Raw genomic sequence first — 18144 nt, 5'->3', positions numbered from 1 at the left:
CCCCCAGCTGTTGTGTTTGTTTTACTTGAATATTAAATCTGACCGGCTTTTTTTTTGTCCCTGTCCTTGTTTGGTTAACGGGAGAGAAAAAAAAGAGGCACCTCCACCTCCTCCCCCAATTCGCGTGTCCCCATTTCTTAAAAACACATTTTCTGTTTGCTGTGAAATTGAGTAAAACTGAGCATGAACTAGATCTAGATCAACCCTGGACTTGATATATCGTTTTTTACTTTGTCATTTGGGCTATCATAGTCTAGATCAACTAGATTACTAGATCAACCCTGGACTTGAAAATGTATTACTTTGCTTCGTCATTAGAGCTATCATAGTCTAGAACCCTAGATGAACTAGGTCAACCCTGTCTAGAACCCTAGATGAACTAGGTCAACCCTGTCCAAAGATTAGAGGCATTCGCACATTTCGATCTTATTTCCATTGAGTTAGTAGCCCAATGATAGATGGCTTAACGGATAATTGTATGGAGTTACGTGTAGAGCAATCAAGGTGACTTCACGGTCTAGTAGCACATTTATAGCTTAAAGTTGGCAACTAATTTTTTCTGATTAAAATGATCCTAGCAAGGTCCCCTTTTTCATTCATATCCCCCACCCCATCCTGTCTACAAAGCTTCTATCAACTCACTCTGTCTGTCTGTCTGTCTGGTAAATAGTTTGAACACGTTGGCTCTTCCCCACCCAGTCTCAGATCAAGTGGAACATTTACACAAGTGCGTAGTGTACATAACAAAACAGGAATCAATCCAAAGTTAACCAATAAGTTAATTAATTATTGATATTTTTTAAATATCGATAAGGGAAATATCATCGAGACTGTAGATGTGGAGTTATTTCCCCCAAATAAGCCTTGTTTTAATATAAAAGGATTTTTATATTTTGCTTCTTTTTTTTATTTAATATCTCCCCACCTTTCTCTCCCCCCCCCCCCTTTCTCCAGCAATATGGTGAGGAATGTTTTGTACTATTGCCCAGACTGAGGCGCTAGTTCTTACACTCATTTCACAAAATTATGAAACTCAACTTTACTTCACTTTATTACTTCAGCACTTGACTTCATTTTATTACTTCAACACTTGACTTCACTTTATTACTTCAGCACTTTACTTCATTTTATTACTTCAGCACTTTACTTCACTTTATTACTTCAGCACTTTACTTCACTTTATTACTTCAGCACTTTACTTCACTTTATTACTTCAGCACTTTACTTCACTTTATTACTTCAGCACTTTACTTCATTTTATTACTTCAGCACTTTACTTCACTTTATTACTTCAGCACTTTACTTCATTTTATTACTTCAGCACTTTACTTCACTTTATTACTTCAGCACTTTACTTCATTTTATTACTTCAGCACTTTACTTCACTTTATTACTTCAGCACTTTACTTCATTTTATTACTTCAGAACTTTACTTCACTTTATTACTTCAGAACTTTACTTCACTTTATTACTTCAGCACTTTACTTCACTTTATTACTTCAGAACTTTACTTCACTTTATTACTTCAGAACTTTACTTCACTTTATTACTTCAGCACTTTACTTCACTTTATTACTTCAGCACTTTACTTCATTTTATTACTTCAGCACTTTACTTCACTTTATTACTTCAGCACTTTACTTCATTTTATTACTTCAGCACTTTACTTCATTTTATTACTTCAGAACTTTACTTCACTTTATTACTTCAGCACTTTACTTCACTTTATTACTTCAGCACTTTACTTCATTTTATTACTTCAGCACTTTACTTCACTTTATTACTTCAGCACTTTACTTCATTTTATTACTTCAGCACTTTACTTCACTTTATTACTTCAGCACTTTACTTCACTTTATTACTTCAGCACTTTACTTCACTTTATTACTTCAGCACTTTACTTCATTTTATTACTTCAGCACTTTACTTCACTTTATTACTTCAACACTTTACTTCACTTTATTACTTCAGCACTTTACTTCACTTTATTACTTCAACACTTGACTTCACTTTATTACTTCAACACTTTACTTCATTTTATTACTTCAGCACTTTACTTCACTTTATTACTTCAGCACTTTACTTCACTTTATTACTTCAACACTTTACTTCACTTTATTACTTCAGCACTTTACTTCACTTTATTACTTCAGCACTTTACTTCACTTTATTACTTCAACACTTTACTTCACTTTATTACTTCAGCACTTTACTTCACTTTATTACTTCAACACTTGACTTCACTTTATTACTTCAGCACTTTACTTCATTTTATTACTTCAGCACTTGACTTCACTTTATTACTTAAGCACTTTACTTCACTTTATTACTTCAGCACTTTACTTCACTTTATTACTTCAACACTTTACTTCACTTTATTACTTCAGCACTTTACTTCACTTTATTACTTCAACACTTGACTTCACTTTATTACTTCAGCACTTTACTTCATTTTATTACTTCAGCACTTTACTTCATTTTATTACTTCAGCACTTTACTTCACTTTATTACTTCAACACTTTACTTCACTTTATTACTTCAGCACTTTACTTCATTTTATTACTTCAGCACTTTACTTCACTTTATTACTTCAACACTTGACTTCACTTTATTACTTCAGCACTTTACTTCATTTTATTACTTCAGCACTTTACTTCACTTCAGCACTTTACTTCACTTCAGCACTTTACTTCACTTCAGCCCTTTACTTCACTTCAGCACTTGACTTCACTTCAGCACTTTACTTCACTTCAGCACTTTACTTCACTTCAGCCCTTTACTTCACTTCAGCACTTTACTTCACTTCAGCACTTTACTTCACTTTCTTACTTCAGCACTTTACTTCACTTCAGCACTTGACTTCACTTTATTACTTCAGCACTTTACTTCACTTTATTACTTCAGCACTTGACTTCACTTTATTACTTCAGCACTTGACTTCACTTTATTACTTCAGCACTTGACTTCACTTTATTACTTCAGCACTTTACTTCACTTTATTACTTCAGCACTTTACTTCACTTTATTACTTCAACACTTTACTTCACTTTATTACTTCAGCCCTTTACTTCACTTCAGCACTTTACTTCACTTCAGCACTTTACTTCACTTTATTACTTCAGCACTTTACTTCACTTTATTACTTCAGCACTTGACTTCACTTTATTACTTCAGCACTTTACTTCAATTTATTACTTCAGCACTTTACTTCACTTTATTACTTCAACACTTGACTTCACTTTATTACTTCATCACTTTACTTCACTTTATTACTTAAGCACTTTACTTCACTGTTACTTCAGCACTTTACTTCACTTTATTACTTCAGCACTTTACTTCACTTTATTACTTCAGCACTTGACTTCACTTTATTACTTCAACACTTTACTTCACTTTATTACTTCAACACTTTACTTCACTTTATTACTTCAACACTTGACTTCACTTTATTACTTCAACACTTTACTTCACTTTATTACTTCAGCACTTTACTTCACTTTATTACTTCAGCACTTTACTTCACTTTATTACTTCAGCACTTTACTTCACTTTATTACTTCAGCACTTTACTTCACTTTATTACTTCAGCACTTTACTTCACTTTATTACTTCAACACTTTACTTTACTTTATTACTTCAGCACTTTACTTAACGTTATTACTTCAGCACTTTACTTCACTTTATTACTTCAGCACTTTACTTCACTTTATTACTTCAGCACTTTACTTCACTTTATTACTTCAACACTTTACTTCACTTTATTACTTCAGCACTTTACTTCACTTTATTACTTCAACACTTTACTTCACTTTATTACTTCAGCACTTTACTTCACTTTATTACTTCAGCACTTTACTTCACTTTATTACTTCAGCACTTTACTTCACTTTATTACTTCAACACTTTACTTCACTTTATTACTTCAGCACATTACTTAACGTTATTACTTCAGCACTTTACTTAACGTTATTACTTCAGCACTTTACTTAACGTTATTACTTCAGCACTTTACTTCACTTTATTACTTCAGCACTTTACTTCACTTTATTACTTCAGCACTTTACTTCACTTTATTACTTCAACACTTTACTTCACTTTATTACTTCAGCACTTTACTTCACTTTATTACTTCAACACTTTACTTCACTTTATTACTTCAGCACTTTACTTCACTTTATTACTTCAGCACTTTACTTCACTTTATTACTTCAGCACTTTACTTCACTTTATTACTTCAACACTTTACTTCACTTTATTACTTCAGCACATTACTTAACGTTATTACTTCAGCACTTTACTTAACGTTATTACTTCAGCACTTTACTTCACTTTATTACTTCAGCACTTTACTTCATTTTATTTTTTCAGCACTTTACTTCACTTTATTACTTCAGCACTTTACTTCACTTTATTACTTCAGCTCTTTTCTTCACTTTATTACTTCAACACTTTACTTCACTTTATTACTTCAGCACTTTACTTCACTTTATTACTTCAACACTTTACTTCACTTTATTACTTCAGCACTTTACTTCACTTTATTACTTCAGCACTTTACTTCACTTTATTACTTCAGCACTTTACTTCACTTTATTACTTCAACACTTTACTTCACTTTATTACTTCAGCACATTACTTAACGTTATTTCTTCAGCACTTTACTTAACGTTATTACTTCAGCACTTTACTTCACTTTATTACTTCAGCACTTTACTTCATTTTATTTTTTCAGCACTTTACTTCACTTTATTACTTCAGCACTTTACTTAACGTTACTACTTCAGCTCTTTACTTCACTTTATTAAGCACTTTACTTCTTTTTATTACTTCAGCACTTTACTTCACTTTATTACTTCAGCACTTTACTTCACTTTATTACTTCAGCACTTTACTTCACTTTATTACTTCAACACTTTACTTCACTTTATTACTTCAGCACTTTACTTAACGTTATTACTTCAGCACTTTACTTAACGTTATTACTTCAGCACTTTACTTAACGTTATTACTTCAGCTCTTTACTTCACTTTATTAAGCACTTTACTTCTTTTTATTACTTCAGCACTTGACTTCACTTTATTATTTCAGCTAATTGTTAGGTGTTAAGCTTCCGAACCGATTGGTCCACGAGTTTGAATCCCAGTTGGTCGTTGTGCAGGCCACGCCGTTAACTGTTGGCAGCATGGTCTCTTGTGTTTTATTTGTTAATATCACTCTAAATTTAATTACATATCTTGGTTCTAGTAATCCACTGTCCACGTAGGCTAGTAATCATCTGTCCACGTTGTCTAGTAATCCACTGTCCACGTAGCCCAGTAATACACTTTCCACTTAGCCTAGTAATCCACTGTCCACTTAGCCTAGTAATCCACTGTCCACTTAGCCTAGTAATCCACTGTCCACTTAGCCTAGTAGTTTCCTTCTCACTTAGCCCAGTAGTTTCCTTCTCACTTAGCCCAGTAATTCCCTTCTCACTTAGCCTAGTAATCTACTGTCCACTTAGCCTAGTAGTTTCCTTCTCACTTAGCCCAGTAGTTTCCTTCTCACTTAGCCCAGTAATTCCCTTCTCACTTAGCCTAGTAATCTACTGTCCACTTAGCCTAGTAGTTTCCTTCTCACTTAGCCCAGTAGTTTCCTTCTCACTTAGCCCAGTAATTCCCTTCTCACTTAGCCTAGTAATCCACTGTCCACTTAGCCTAGTAGTTTCCTTCTCACTTAGCCCAGTAGTTTCCTTCTCACTTAGCCCAGTAATTCCCTTCTCACTTAGCCTAGTAATCCACTGTCCACTTAGCCTAGTAGTTTCCTTCTCACTTAGCCCAGTAGTTTCCTTCTCACTTAGCCCAGTAATTCCCTTCTCACTTAGCCTAGTAATCCACTGTCCACTTAGCCTAGTAGTTTCCTTCTCACTTAGCCCAGTAGTTTCCTTCTCACTTAGCCCAGTAATTCCCTTCTCACTTAGCCCAGTAATTCCCTTCTCACTTAGCCTAGTAGTTTCCTTCTCACTTAGCCCAGTAGTTTCCTTCTCACTTAGCCCAGTAATTCCCTTCTCACTTAGCCTAGTAATCCACTGTCCACTTAGCCTAGTAGTTTCCTTCTCACTTAGCCCAGTAGTTTCCTTCTCACTTAGCCCAGTAGTTTCCTTCTCACTTAGCCCAGTAATTCCCTTCTCACTTAGCCCAGTAATTCCCTTCTCACTTAGCCCAGTAATTCCCTTCTCACTTAGCCTAGTAATCCACTGTCCACTTAGCCTAGTAGTTTCCTTCTCACTTAGCCCAGTAGTTTCCTTCTCACTTAGCCCAGTAATTCCCTTCTCACTTAGCCTAGTAATCCACTGTCCACTTAGCCTATTAGTTTCCTTCTCACTTAGCCCAGTAGTTTCCTTCTCACTTAGCCCAGTAGTTTCCTTCTCACTTAGCCCAGTAATTCCCTTCTCACTTAGCCTAGTAATCCACTGTCCACTTAGCCTAGTAGTTTCCTTCTCACTTAGCCCAGTAGTTTCCTTCTCACTTAGCCCAGTAATTCCCTTCTCACTTAGCCTAGTAATCCACTGTCCACTTAGCCTAGTAGTTTCCTTCTCACTTAGCCCAGTAGTTTCCTTCTCACTTAGCCCAGTAATTCCCTTCTCACTTAGCCTAGTAATCTACTGTCCACTTAGCCCAGTAGTTTCCTTCTCACTTAGCCCAGTAATTCCCTTCTCACTTAGCCTAGTAATCCACTGTCCACTTAGCCCAGTGGTTTCCTTCTCACTTAGCCCAGTAGTTTCCTTCTCACTTAGCCCAGTAGTTTCCTTCTCACTTAGCCCAGTAATTCCCTTCTCACTTAGCCTAGTAATCCACTGTCCACTTAGCCTAGTAATCCACTGTCCAAGTAATCCACTGTCTAAGTAATCCACTGTCCACTGCATTGGTTACTATACGACTGGTCTTGTGTACCTCTTTCTTTACTCTTCACCTATTTTCCCGCCCTCTTTGTTAGTTAGGCCTACTGACCTTCTTATCAGGTTAATGATGGTCAAGTCTGCGAGGGTCACGTGGCACACGAGTTCATAGAGTCCCCCTGCATTGGTCAAGTCTCTTAACGAATTGATCTGAATCAAATAAATAACAACAGACATTCTTCACGGTTCCCAATGGAGCTATGTTGCTCTCCACTCAACCACCCCTTTTTACTTGTGAGCGGAAATCGAGATTGCTCAGAGCTGAGTGAGTCGTTGCTATTTATAGTTAATGACTAATGTGCACATGGAGCATATTTCAATGAACTTTCTAAGCTCTAGAACCAAAGTTCAAGGACAATAATTCCTTGATTGAAGTCTTCTTCAGAATAGACTCGAGGATCATCATTCCTTGATTGAAGTCTTCTTTAGAATAGACTCGAGGACCATCATTCCTTGATTGAAGTCTTCTTCAGAATAGACTCGAGAACCATCATTCCTTGATTGAAGTCTTCTTCAGAATAAACTCAAGGACCATCATTCCTTGATTGAAGTCTTCTTCAGAATAGACTCGAGAACCATCATTCCTTGATTGAAGTCTTCTTCAGAATAGACTCGAAGACCCATCATTCCTTGATTGAAGTCTTCTTCAGAATAAACTCAAGGACCATCATTCCTTGATTGAAGTCTTCTTCAGAATAGACTCGAGAACCATCATTCCTTGATTGAAGTCTTCTTCAGAATAGACTCGAGAACCATCATTCCTTGATTGAAGTCTTCTTCAGAATAGACTCGAGGACCATCATTCCTGGGATAAGGTTTTCTTCGGCATAGACTTATTGATGCTTTCTACAACCCAGATCTGTTTGTTAGAGAGCATGTTGACAGTCTTGTAGCACAGTGTGTATAGTTTAGTGGCAATGTGTGTCGCTTCCTGTTAACTATTAGTGCTTATTGTATTTCACAGGGTAAAACAATCGTACAAAGACACACACGAACCCCTATTGACACACATACATACCAATCATATTAACACACAAAGTTTCTTGTAACATTGTATGTCCACAAAAGACAAAATATACCTCCACACATTTACACACAAACGTGCATCATGCTTATTTGAACTTAATGCCATGTTTTTAAACAAAAATAATTGAAACTTAGTCATAGAGAAAGACACGTCAAGCAAATTTATAAGAAACTTGTACCAGATCTACAAACTTTCCCAATAAACGAAATGTTCCCATTCCATGCAGATGTAGATTTAAAAAACATGATAGCCTGCGTTCACATCCTGTGAAAACAATGTTTGTCTCCAGTCTAAATACTATAACGTGAATAGTGCAGGATTTATTGTTTTTTACATGTAGACAAAGAGAGTAATTGATGGTCACGTTTGGCCATGGCAGTATGAAATACAATACAACTGGCATCAAGACAAGTGTTTGTGAAGGAAGACATTTGGAACGACTAGTTATTGCGTCACACATACGGTGCTGCACTGTCGCGCTAGTGTGCAAATGTACAAACATAAGAAACAGGTTCTTAAAATAGACAGTTACACTTGGCCAGAATAAACAACGAAGCAATTCAATCAATTAAAATCAATTCAGTCAATAACGAATCGAGTGACTTTGGCTTGCTGACCACTCTGTCTGAGTCTGTCAAAAGGTGCTGGAAAATGTAGTGTATTGTGAGGACTCTACAACATCTAATGACTCTACAACATCTAATGTCTCTACAACATCTAATGACTCTACAACATCTAATGTCTCTACAATATCTAATGACTCTACAACATCTAATGACTCTACAACATCTAATGACTCTACAACATCTAATGACTCTACAACATCTAATGACTCTACAACATCTAATGACTCTACAATATCTAATGACTCTACAACATCTAATGACTCTACAACATCTAATGACTCTACAACATCTAATGACTCTACAACATCTAATGACTCTACAACATCTGACTCTACAACATCTAATGACTCTACAACATCTAATGACTCTACAACATCTAATGACTCTACAACATCTAATGACTCTACAACATCTAATGACTCAACAATATCTAATGACTCTACAACATCTAATGACTCTACAATATCTAATGACTCAACAACATCTAATGACTCTACAACATCTAATGACTCTACAACATCTAATAGCGTTGGTTATCTTGGTCTGGGATGGTTCTCTGGTGGATCTAAAATGTCCTTGTTTCTTTATACCTGTTTATCTTTGTCAGTAGACACTTCAATGTGTTCTTTCTGTAGACTTTGATTTCCCTTATGAAATGATCTTGACAGTTTTACTACATCAATTAACTTTGAAATGTAGTCATTTGATTTAGAAACTAAAATTCCACTAACTCTTTGATTTTTCTGATTCAGGCAACCCATTCCATACTTGATGGCATAACAATTATCAGACCTGTGAAATAATGTCCTAGGTAGTTGAGAAATGGTCCCAATCTGAATCTATCCTGACACTTCATTTGAAGTCTTCTTGTGCCTGGCCAACCATTAGTGCTTCCCTGAGAATTGAAAGTTCTTCATCCCTATTTCATTTCTATAATCACAATGGAGCCTGTACAGTGACTTCCCAAACTTCTTACATTTTGTTTTTTTTTAAATGTGTATTAACAAATGTTTACTATGTTGTTTTTTAAACAAAAAATGCACGTTTTTAATAAATTTAAAGTAGCACATTAAGAACACATATTGAACTTTTATATATAATTTTTATAACGTCATTTTGGGAATAACAAAGCATTGTATATAAATGTTTTAAACAAATAGTAAATAATATCCATTTATGTAATTGTATCCCTTTGATAATTTTTTGTAGTACATACTACTTAAGACTTGTATGCCGTCGTTATTTTGTTGATGTTTTTTGTTTGTTGTTTGTTTTTGTTTGTTTTTTTGGGGGGAAGGCTATAAATAGTGCATTTGTATGAAAAAATAATTAGTGTATTTAATAAACAAAAGAATTTGATATCAGAAGACAGAAAAGTAGCTCTTTGACATGTTAGTGTAGTGTTTATTTTTTTTTTCTCAGATAATGAATCTAGTGATTGGGATTTTGATGACAGCATAAAACTGCAAAAAGAAAACAACCGACTCCAGGCTGAGCTTCAGCATATCAGGTCAGAGGTCAAGCATTGGAGAACAGTAGCCAAACAATTGGTGGGTATATAGCCTAAGCAGTCACAGTTTTTGTTTATTTCATTTTTTGTTTGTTTCCCCTTGTTAAGTTATTAAAATATGTGCTGCAGTGGGAGATCATTTTCTTGAGGCGAGGATATTTTGTGTGTGTCTCTGAAGCGGATGATGTATTTTTCTTTGTATCTTTAGTGGGCAAGCTTGTATATTTGTGTGTGAATTGGGCACGACATGGCCTACATTGTGCCGATGTACCAAAAATGTCAAAAATATTGTGTGTGATTGCATGCATTTTATGTTGGCTTGGTTTTTCTTTCTCCACGGAAACTTGTTTTGTTTGTGCTTCTTGTTACACTGTAAGTGGGAGATTCATCGTCTTTAATGTGCATCAATGGCATCGTGTTTGTCTACGTTTCCTATGAGGATATCCTATCCCCCCTTTTTTATATAGAGTTACAAATATTATATATACATTATTGTTATGAAATATGCTTCTTTATATAAATGTGTGGAGGAGGAGTAAAAAAATGCTTGGCTACCTATCAAAGGGGGGCTGGAGTTTGAATCCCAACTCTGACATCTCCAAGAGACTCCTTCTCCCCAAAGATCCATCAAAGAGATTTGGACCATACAGCTCTAAGCATCAAAGTTGCACAAAAGCAATACAAAACAATGACTGTGATGTCAGACATATTCAGTGAGTGAATGGACTAGAAAATTAACAAAATACAATTAGTTTTGTTTTATATATTTTAAATTCATGTTTTTAATGTGATGTAATGGAATAAAGGAACAAAGTTTGATGATGTGATGATGAGATAATTAATAGAGAACCTGAAATTAATGTTTTTATTTTCTCTTGGGTCAACTAATAGATTCTCTGTAACAGGTCATCAACAAATAAATAAAAATAACTGTCTTTTTTTTTAGTTTACTTCAATTATTTCTAAAACCAATAATTCAACACATGGCTCTAGCCATATACATTTCATCATTCCTTTTGTAGCAGGTTGTAATTGTCATTTTTCAGGACCAAAAGAAACAAAAAGATGAAACCTGTAGCAAAGCTTAACAAATTTTACATGCAAATAGTTCTTTAAAAAAAAAAGTCACTACAGGCTGTTTCAACTGTCTGTTATCATTTCAGAACCGGTCCAACCTAAAACCCCACAACTTTATTGATAACTGATTAGTTCTGGGTGTAGTCCTCCACAAGATAACAGTACTCCCCCCCCCCATTTTTTTTTCTCTCTTTTTTTATTTTTTAAAAGTAAGCATTTTATTACAAAAATAGATTTCCTTTTTGAGAAGACTGTCTCCTTGTACAGTCAAAATCTTTGAAATACAAAGTCTTATCTAATTGTGTCACCTGGTGTGTTGCCCGGGTCCAAGTCTTGTCAGGGGCCAATAGAGCAAAATTCTTAGCCCCTCCTTTTTATCGGCTGATTTCTGTGTTTCAAATCTGGGCAGAGAGATTGGATTGGCCAGTTTGTGATGCTGTGTGGCTGATTACCACATCCCATAAGGCTTTTTAGGTTTCGTAGAGGCTGTTTTAGTTCTGTGGTGAAGAAGGGAGAGAAGTCTCTGCGCCTTTCAGCCCAACGTTTGCGTGCATCACAAACCCTGGACACATGGAATGATTGCGTCCAGCTTAGATAACTTCATATAACTTCTATACTTCAGTGTTCTGGACATTAATGATTTATTCAGTTTTCAGTTGGTAGGTCGCACCATTGCCAAGGTGAAGTGTTGTGTACACAGAGACTCTCTCTCTCTGCCGTTCCACACAAAAGTTGTACAAAAAATGTGTGTGCTTGTGTGCTTTGACTTAGAAAGGAAGAAAGTGGATGAGGACTGGGGGAAAAACAAACAGTTCTAACTTGAAGCATAATGGAAATGTGTGCCTAGCAGAGCTGATATCTCATTGAAATACTTTCTGACTTCTGACAAACTAGGTGGACCTTTTTTTTATTGCTTCTAAAGAGTTCCAGTGTCAAGGTAAAAAATTTTTAGTCTTAGGAGATTTCATTTTTGTATATCTCAGTGTGTGAAGAAAATATTTCTTGTGCTGGTGTGTCCTAGGATGTTGATCAATTCATTATATTTCAAACAGTAATAAGATGTGTTTGTTTAAGTTTGTCAAGTATGTTTTGTAAAAGCATGTTTGATTTCTCAGAAGCATTAAAGAAAAAATTCAATTCTAAAAAAAAAATGAGGAAGCAAAAAATGTTACAAGTTAGAAACAAAAGAAAATAATAATTTTTTATTTTTTTTAATTGTGCATATGTCCAATAGTTAGCCAATGATGTAGAGTTTTACCAGATTCTGGTTTTGACATGTCTAGTTTGTAAATTCTCTCGTCATCTTAAGTCTTCATCTTTTAATTGTGGAAGTCTTTTTTTTTCACCAAATTATTTTTAAAAATTGGAGTAGATTGAACAACGATTCACTATTCTGTTTAATGCTTTAATTAGATTTTTTAAACTGCTATTTTGTTTGAAGAGAGCTTATTTCATAAAAAGCTTCAAATTTTGTGAATAGCAGCATTGAAAATTGGAGACGAAAGGCCCAAGAGAGATCTGAATGGAAGGATGTGCTAAAGCAGGCCAGAGCCCTCCATGGGCTGTAGCGCCACTGGGATGGATGGATAGCATTGAAAATAAAAATAATTTGAAGAACTTGTTTTTCATGACATAACTAATTTTTAGATTTGGACTCATTTTTAGTGAATTATAATCTCATAATTTTGTTTTGTTCAACTACCTCATATTGTTTAATGTAGGAAGAACATTTTTGATAAAAATTAATTTTTGTTCCTCGTGTTTGAAGTCAGGCCAATTAGAATATTGATTTAGGCAAAGGCAAAATAATTTGTTGATTGGAGAAGTGAACTTAGTAGCAGTTTTGTTTGTTGTGTGTCAACATTGGCCAGACTGTTTGGTAGCTCAAAGAGGTGGCCTACAACTAGTGGCCAAAATTGTAGCGGTTTATCAAACCAAAATTTGAGTGAACCTCTCTTCACTTTGGATATGTTTACTACTGTCTCGGTCTGATAAGATAATCTAAGGGCATTGTCAGTTATTACTTTTACAGTTTATTGAGAACGTTTTTTTAAAAAAAAGTCCAAAGTCCAATGGAAGTTTGGGAATATTACCTGAGCTGTACAGTTTCATTTCAAGATCTCAAGTACTTCTGTTGTTTGCTTTTTAATTTTTTTATTTTATACATGTACTTAGGAAAGATAACCTAGTTCAATTTTAATGTGAAATTTGGTTGTCTCCCATTTTAATTGAAAATTTTAAATGTACCGACTCATTTGGAATTCACTAAAATTCACCCTTCCCAGTTTCTATGCTGCCCCCCCCCCCCCCAATCCAAATGTCTGTTAGTGGTGGCAAGTTGTACAGTAATCTTTGTGAAAGGTGTGTGTGTGTTTTTGTGTGCCAGATAAGTGTGTACTAAGAAAGGTCTGTTCAAACATCCCATGTGCTTTTTTCCACTGTTTGAACAGCAATCTTACACTTTCCTGCCTGTGCTGTTAGGTTTGCTTTTTTCTGTCAGCTTTTGATTGACAACATTTTTTTTTTTATATAATTCTTAAAATTTGAGATTTATAAAAATAGATTTAGATTTTGTTTTCCTTGTGTACTTATGTTGTTGTCTGTTTAATAAAAGGTAATTTTTTTTTTTTAAATTATGCTCCATATTGTTTTTTATGTAAATGACCAGTGATTATAGCCCTTGAATAAACACAAGCGGAGCTATAAATTTAAATTGAAAATGTAATGTCATTTTGAATGTATACTAATACAGTCTAGCCGTATAATTTCATTCAATCTTCTTTTATTGCACTATGTCTAATGTAACTTCTAGTATTAAGCTGGGACTAAGGTGTGTTCTTGTCAAATAATTGGGAGCTGGGGCTTGAAAGAATTTTAAATAAATAAAGGGCACAAGACCATGTCACATTGTTAAGGCAAGTTTATTTTAAAACTATACTATTTTATTAGGGCCAAGCAGAAGGACAGTCCCTAGACAAGCAAGTGGTCAGTGCTGATATAATTGAACTCCAGCAGAAGATAAAGGTAAGTAACTCTTTTCCTCCAATGTTCATAACTATTCAAGAAACTGTTGAGTAATTGAGCTGTGTGATGATAGTGTGTGATGTTCTAAATTTGGCTTGTCAATTTTTTTTCCCTACCAATCAGAATTTAGAGCTACAGCTGACACAGAAAACAGAGGAGCTGCAACAGCAGGCCACATCGTTACACGAACATCACCAGCAGAAGGTGTCAGCCCTGAAATTAAAGCACCAAGGAGAGATCAATGCGTTGCAGCAGAGGTTGTCTTCCTTGGAACACCAGCTTAATGAAGGTAAACAAAAAATAGACTGTTTTTAGATAAAGATTCTGTTATACTTTTTACTTACTAAAGAGCATTTTTTTTTACCCTCATTTAAAACACACATTTAAGTTCAAAAACAAAAAAAACAACAATAAAAATAAATAAATAATGATTGAATTTTCTTGCTTGCTCATATGATTTAAAATATGAAAGCACTTGACTAGATAGGTTTGATTAGAATTATCTTGCTCCAGACATATAACTTGAGATGGGATCTCTTGATAGGAACTCTTCTGTCAATATGTAGTTGCAGATCTTGAATGATTTTGTTAAACTAACACTTGGTCAAATCTTTTTATATAAGTAAGTTTTTTGTTGTTTTGTTTTCTGGTAGGGGGAGCATATTGTTAGCACCTTAAAAATACTGACGGCAGTTTGGTTAGAGTTGTTAGGGTAGGAGGTTTTCTTTGTCAGGAAAGTGAAAAGTGTTTAGTTAGTTGTCTTAAGTTGTCTTGGCGTCTTTATTATGGAAGGCAGACATTTAGTTAGTTGTCTTAAGTTGTCTTGTCATCTTTATTTTGGAAGCCAGACATTTAGTTAGTTGTCTTAAGTTGTCTTGTCATCTTTATTTTGGAAGCCAGACATTTAGTTAGTTGTCTTAAGTTGTCTTGTCATCTTTATTTTGGAAGCCAGACATTTAGTTAGTTGTCTTAAGTTGTCTTGTCATCTTTATTATGGAAGGCAGATGTTTAGTTAGTTGTCTTAAGTTTTCTTGGCATCTTTATTAGTAAAAAAAAATTTAAAAAAATAAAGAATACAAATTATAATAACATGTTATTTTTCAATTAGGTAAATCTGAATCCAGTTAATTACACTTAAGTTGTCTTGGCATCTTTATTAGTAAAAAAAAAATAAATAAAAAAAAAGAATACAAATTATAATAACATATTATTTTTCAATTAGGTAAATCTGAATCCAGTTAATTACACTTAGTCATATCCACTTTAACAAAAAAACAACAAGGACTGCATCCTTCATGGATACATTTGGAAACAAATGAAAGCAGTGAATCTCTCCAGCGCTTCTTTTGCTTATTCCCAAATTGAGTCATTCTTAAACGTCTATTCTGTTCATCCATGACTTAAGAGTTTGTGTTCTTAGTAAACTAAGCTGTAATTATTTGCTTGGGACCCAATTTTTATTCAAGTTACTTTTGTGTGTGCATGTGTCTTCTAAAGAAATGTAGCATTTAGAAATAGAATATGTAGCAGCACACTTAAGAGTTAACTTTATGTTTCTTGTTAGCAAATGATGGATGCAACAGTTCCCAGTATAGCGGATCTGGAACTCTGGCGGAGGCAGATAGAGTGGATGGACACTTTGATACAAGAAGGGAGACAACTTCCCTGGAGACAAAAGATCTTGTAAGATCACCTTATTTCATATTAGCATGATAACCATACATTTGCTTTATTAGTTTTGGATTAGTACATCCTTGACTGAACTTCCTGCTAGATATCAAGGGATGGCAACAGGCAGGGCTTGAGCACATACCACATGACCAGGCAGCCAGTCGTCTGTTACAATGTTTATGCTTTTCCCACCTACTCTTCAATAAATTGGCCTAAACTGTATCATTTTCAGAATTCTATATATCCAGTGGTTTAAACATGTGATTTCCAAAATGTTTGTTTTCCCTTTGAAAATCTCTCTTTAATCATGTTAGGGGGCTCTTGTGAAATTCAAACCACATCCCTAGGTCTGGCCTCCCTCCCAGTTTGAACAAGTGATTACAAAATGTCCCTCGTTCCCTCCAAAAATCTCAAGGGTTTTGTCCCAGTTGTGCACTTCATTAATAATTTTTTTTTTCTACATTTATGATACAACTATCTGCGGCAGAGTGGCTTCAGAGAACCCACGCTAAACTGATGGCATGTAGCGTCTTGTTCATATCTCTTTACATTCTAGTCAAGTGGGATTTTTTTTCCTTTGGGAACCCTCTCTTACATTCTAGTTCTGTCCTTGTCTCTCCCCTCCCCAACTTGTCATTTAGTCAGATAGCAGTTTGAACTATTAGTTAAATTGTTTCTTATCAGAAGTAGGTCATTCGAGCTTATCAGCTAAGAAGCCATGCCAAGATAGCTCATATACTTTTTTTTTTATTCTTAAGTTTTAAAAATTGGTTTTGGGCCATTCTTTGCACACACACACACACACATACACACACTCACCGCTTATTGGGACACACTCGCACACATGTACAGGCTGTAAATGTAGTTTTACTGGTAGTCTGTGTTTGTTTAAAAAATTTCAGGCTTCTTCCTTTACTTTTTGTTGAGTCTATAGAATCAGATAAAAAAAAAGGAGCCATAATACCTGTCATAATTTATCTACCCTCCTTCCCCTGTGTCCCACTGACTAATTGCTTGCAACTAGAACAGAATGTGGTATTTGCTTGGAGCCCTGCTGATAAGAGTCAAAATTTTTTTTTTGTTTTGAACTGCACACGTTTGCCTTCAGAAGGTGGTGGCAAAGGGGAATAAACCTGTAAATATTTCTTTAGGAAAGAAGAAAATTCTAGGTTATGCAGGTGTCCAATGTGACGGGGTACTTGTTTTAAAATTTCCTTTCCTTAACCTGTTGCTGCATGTATTGATGTATTGAAGTACTTGTGAAGTACTCAATGACACATGACTCGAAACAACTCACATGGACTGATTTGATTGGCTGAATGACTTGTGTTCAGTTATCTAGTTCAGTGATTCTCACCTCTTTTATTTCTGCCATTCACATTCATCAATATAATTACTAAAAAAAAAAATTTCCCCGCATTATTAATATTTCTTTTGAAAACCCCTCTGACAAGGTATGCCTCTGTGTTTTTGGATAATTATTATTATGTGGGTATTGTGTGCGCGTGATGTATCGATTATGGGTGTATGATATATTGATTGTCTATTATCTTGTTCCCATCCAACTTGATACTTAAAATTCTGTATGAATGGCAAAAGCTATATAGAACTAAGCAGCTTTAACAATGACTCTTTATTTGTTCAATTCTAAAACTGATTTTAACAACAAAAAATGTGCCATAGTGCCAAACAAAAATGAGGCTACTGGTTCACCTTTTCTATTATATCTTTCAAAAACAAAAGAAGTAAAAGCTCTGACAAATAAACAGTTTCTTACAATAAAAATAGGTGTAGCTTATTTGAATACTTGGTGCTGTACTATACTTTGGTTGGCCAATGAAATAAACAAACTTGTAGTCCATGCACTGTTTCGGGTTTCTAAAAACATATAATTTGAGCTGTTTTTTTTTTCTTCCTGTAAATTGTGCACAACTATAATGTTTATATCCTCCCATTATTGCTTTATATAAGGCTTCAAGATCGGGTCAAAATGTCTTAAACCAACATGAAAGTGATAAAGATTTTCCAAATGCCTCCAAACAAGCTGACAATAATGTGACTTCACTTCAGAACAAGTTACAAGGTAGGTCAAAGTTTGTTTGACTGTGGGCCAAAAGCCTAAACCTTTTTTTTTTTTATATTTTCTGAAAAAGAAAATATTTGTTTATATCAATCATGTTGTTTAAGCATAATATGTAACCTATAATAAATAGTTAGTAGGTTACAATAGTTGTGGAGAGAATGAGGGAAAGGAAATATGGGGAAACGCAG

General features: G+C 34.7%; 1 protein-coding gene across 3 annotated transcripts in view; it reads left to right on the top strand.

The window, feature by feature from the left end:
- The window catches only part of LOC106063730 (thyroid receptor-interacting protein 11-like), a 77854-nt gene that overhangs the window by 32545 nt on the left and 27165 nt on the right, over positions 1-18144 (top strand). For all 3 annotated transcript variants that reach the window (XM_013222180.2, XM_056022184.1, XM_013222178.2), the window contains exons 5-9: positions 10014-10141; positions 14128-14202; positions 14326-14491; positions 15767-15885; positions 17845-17956. In XM_013222180.2, coding sequence (XP_013077634.2) covers positions 10014-10141; positions 14128-14202; positions 14326-14491; positions 15767-15885; positions 17845-17956 — 600 coding nt within the window. The remainder of the gene's footprint in view (positions 1-10013; positions 10142-14127; positions 14203-14325; positions 14492-15766; positions 15886-17844; positions 17957-18144) is intronic.

The sequence above is a fragment of the Biomphalaria glabrata genome, chromosome 3, assembly GCF_947242115.1.
Source record: "Biomphalaria glabrata chromosome 3, xgBioGlab47.1, whole genome shotgun sequence".
Taxonomy (NCBI): domain Eukaryota; kingdom Metazoa; phylum Mollusca; class Gastropoda; family Planorbidae; genus Biomphalaria; species Biomphalaria glabrata.
This window is presented reverse-complemented; position numbering and strand designations above follow the sequence as displayed.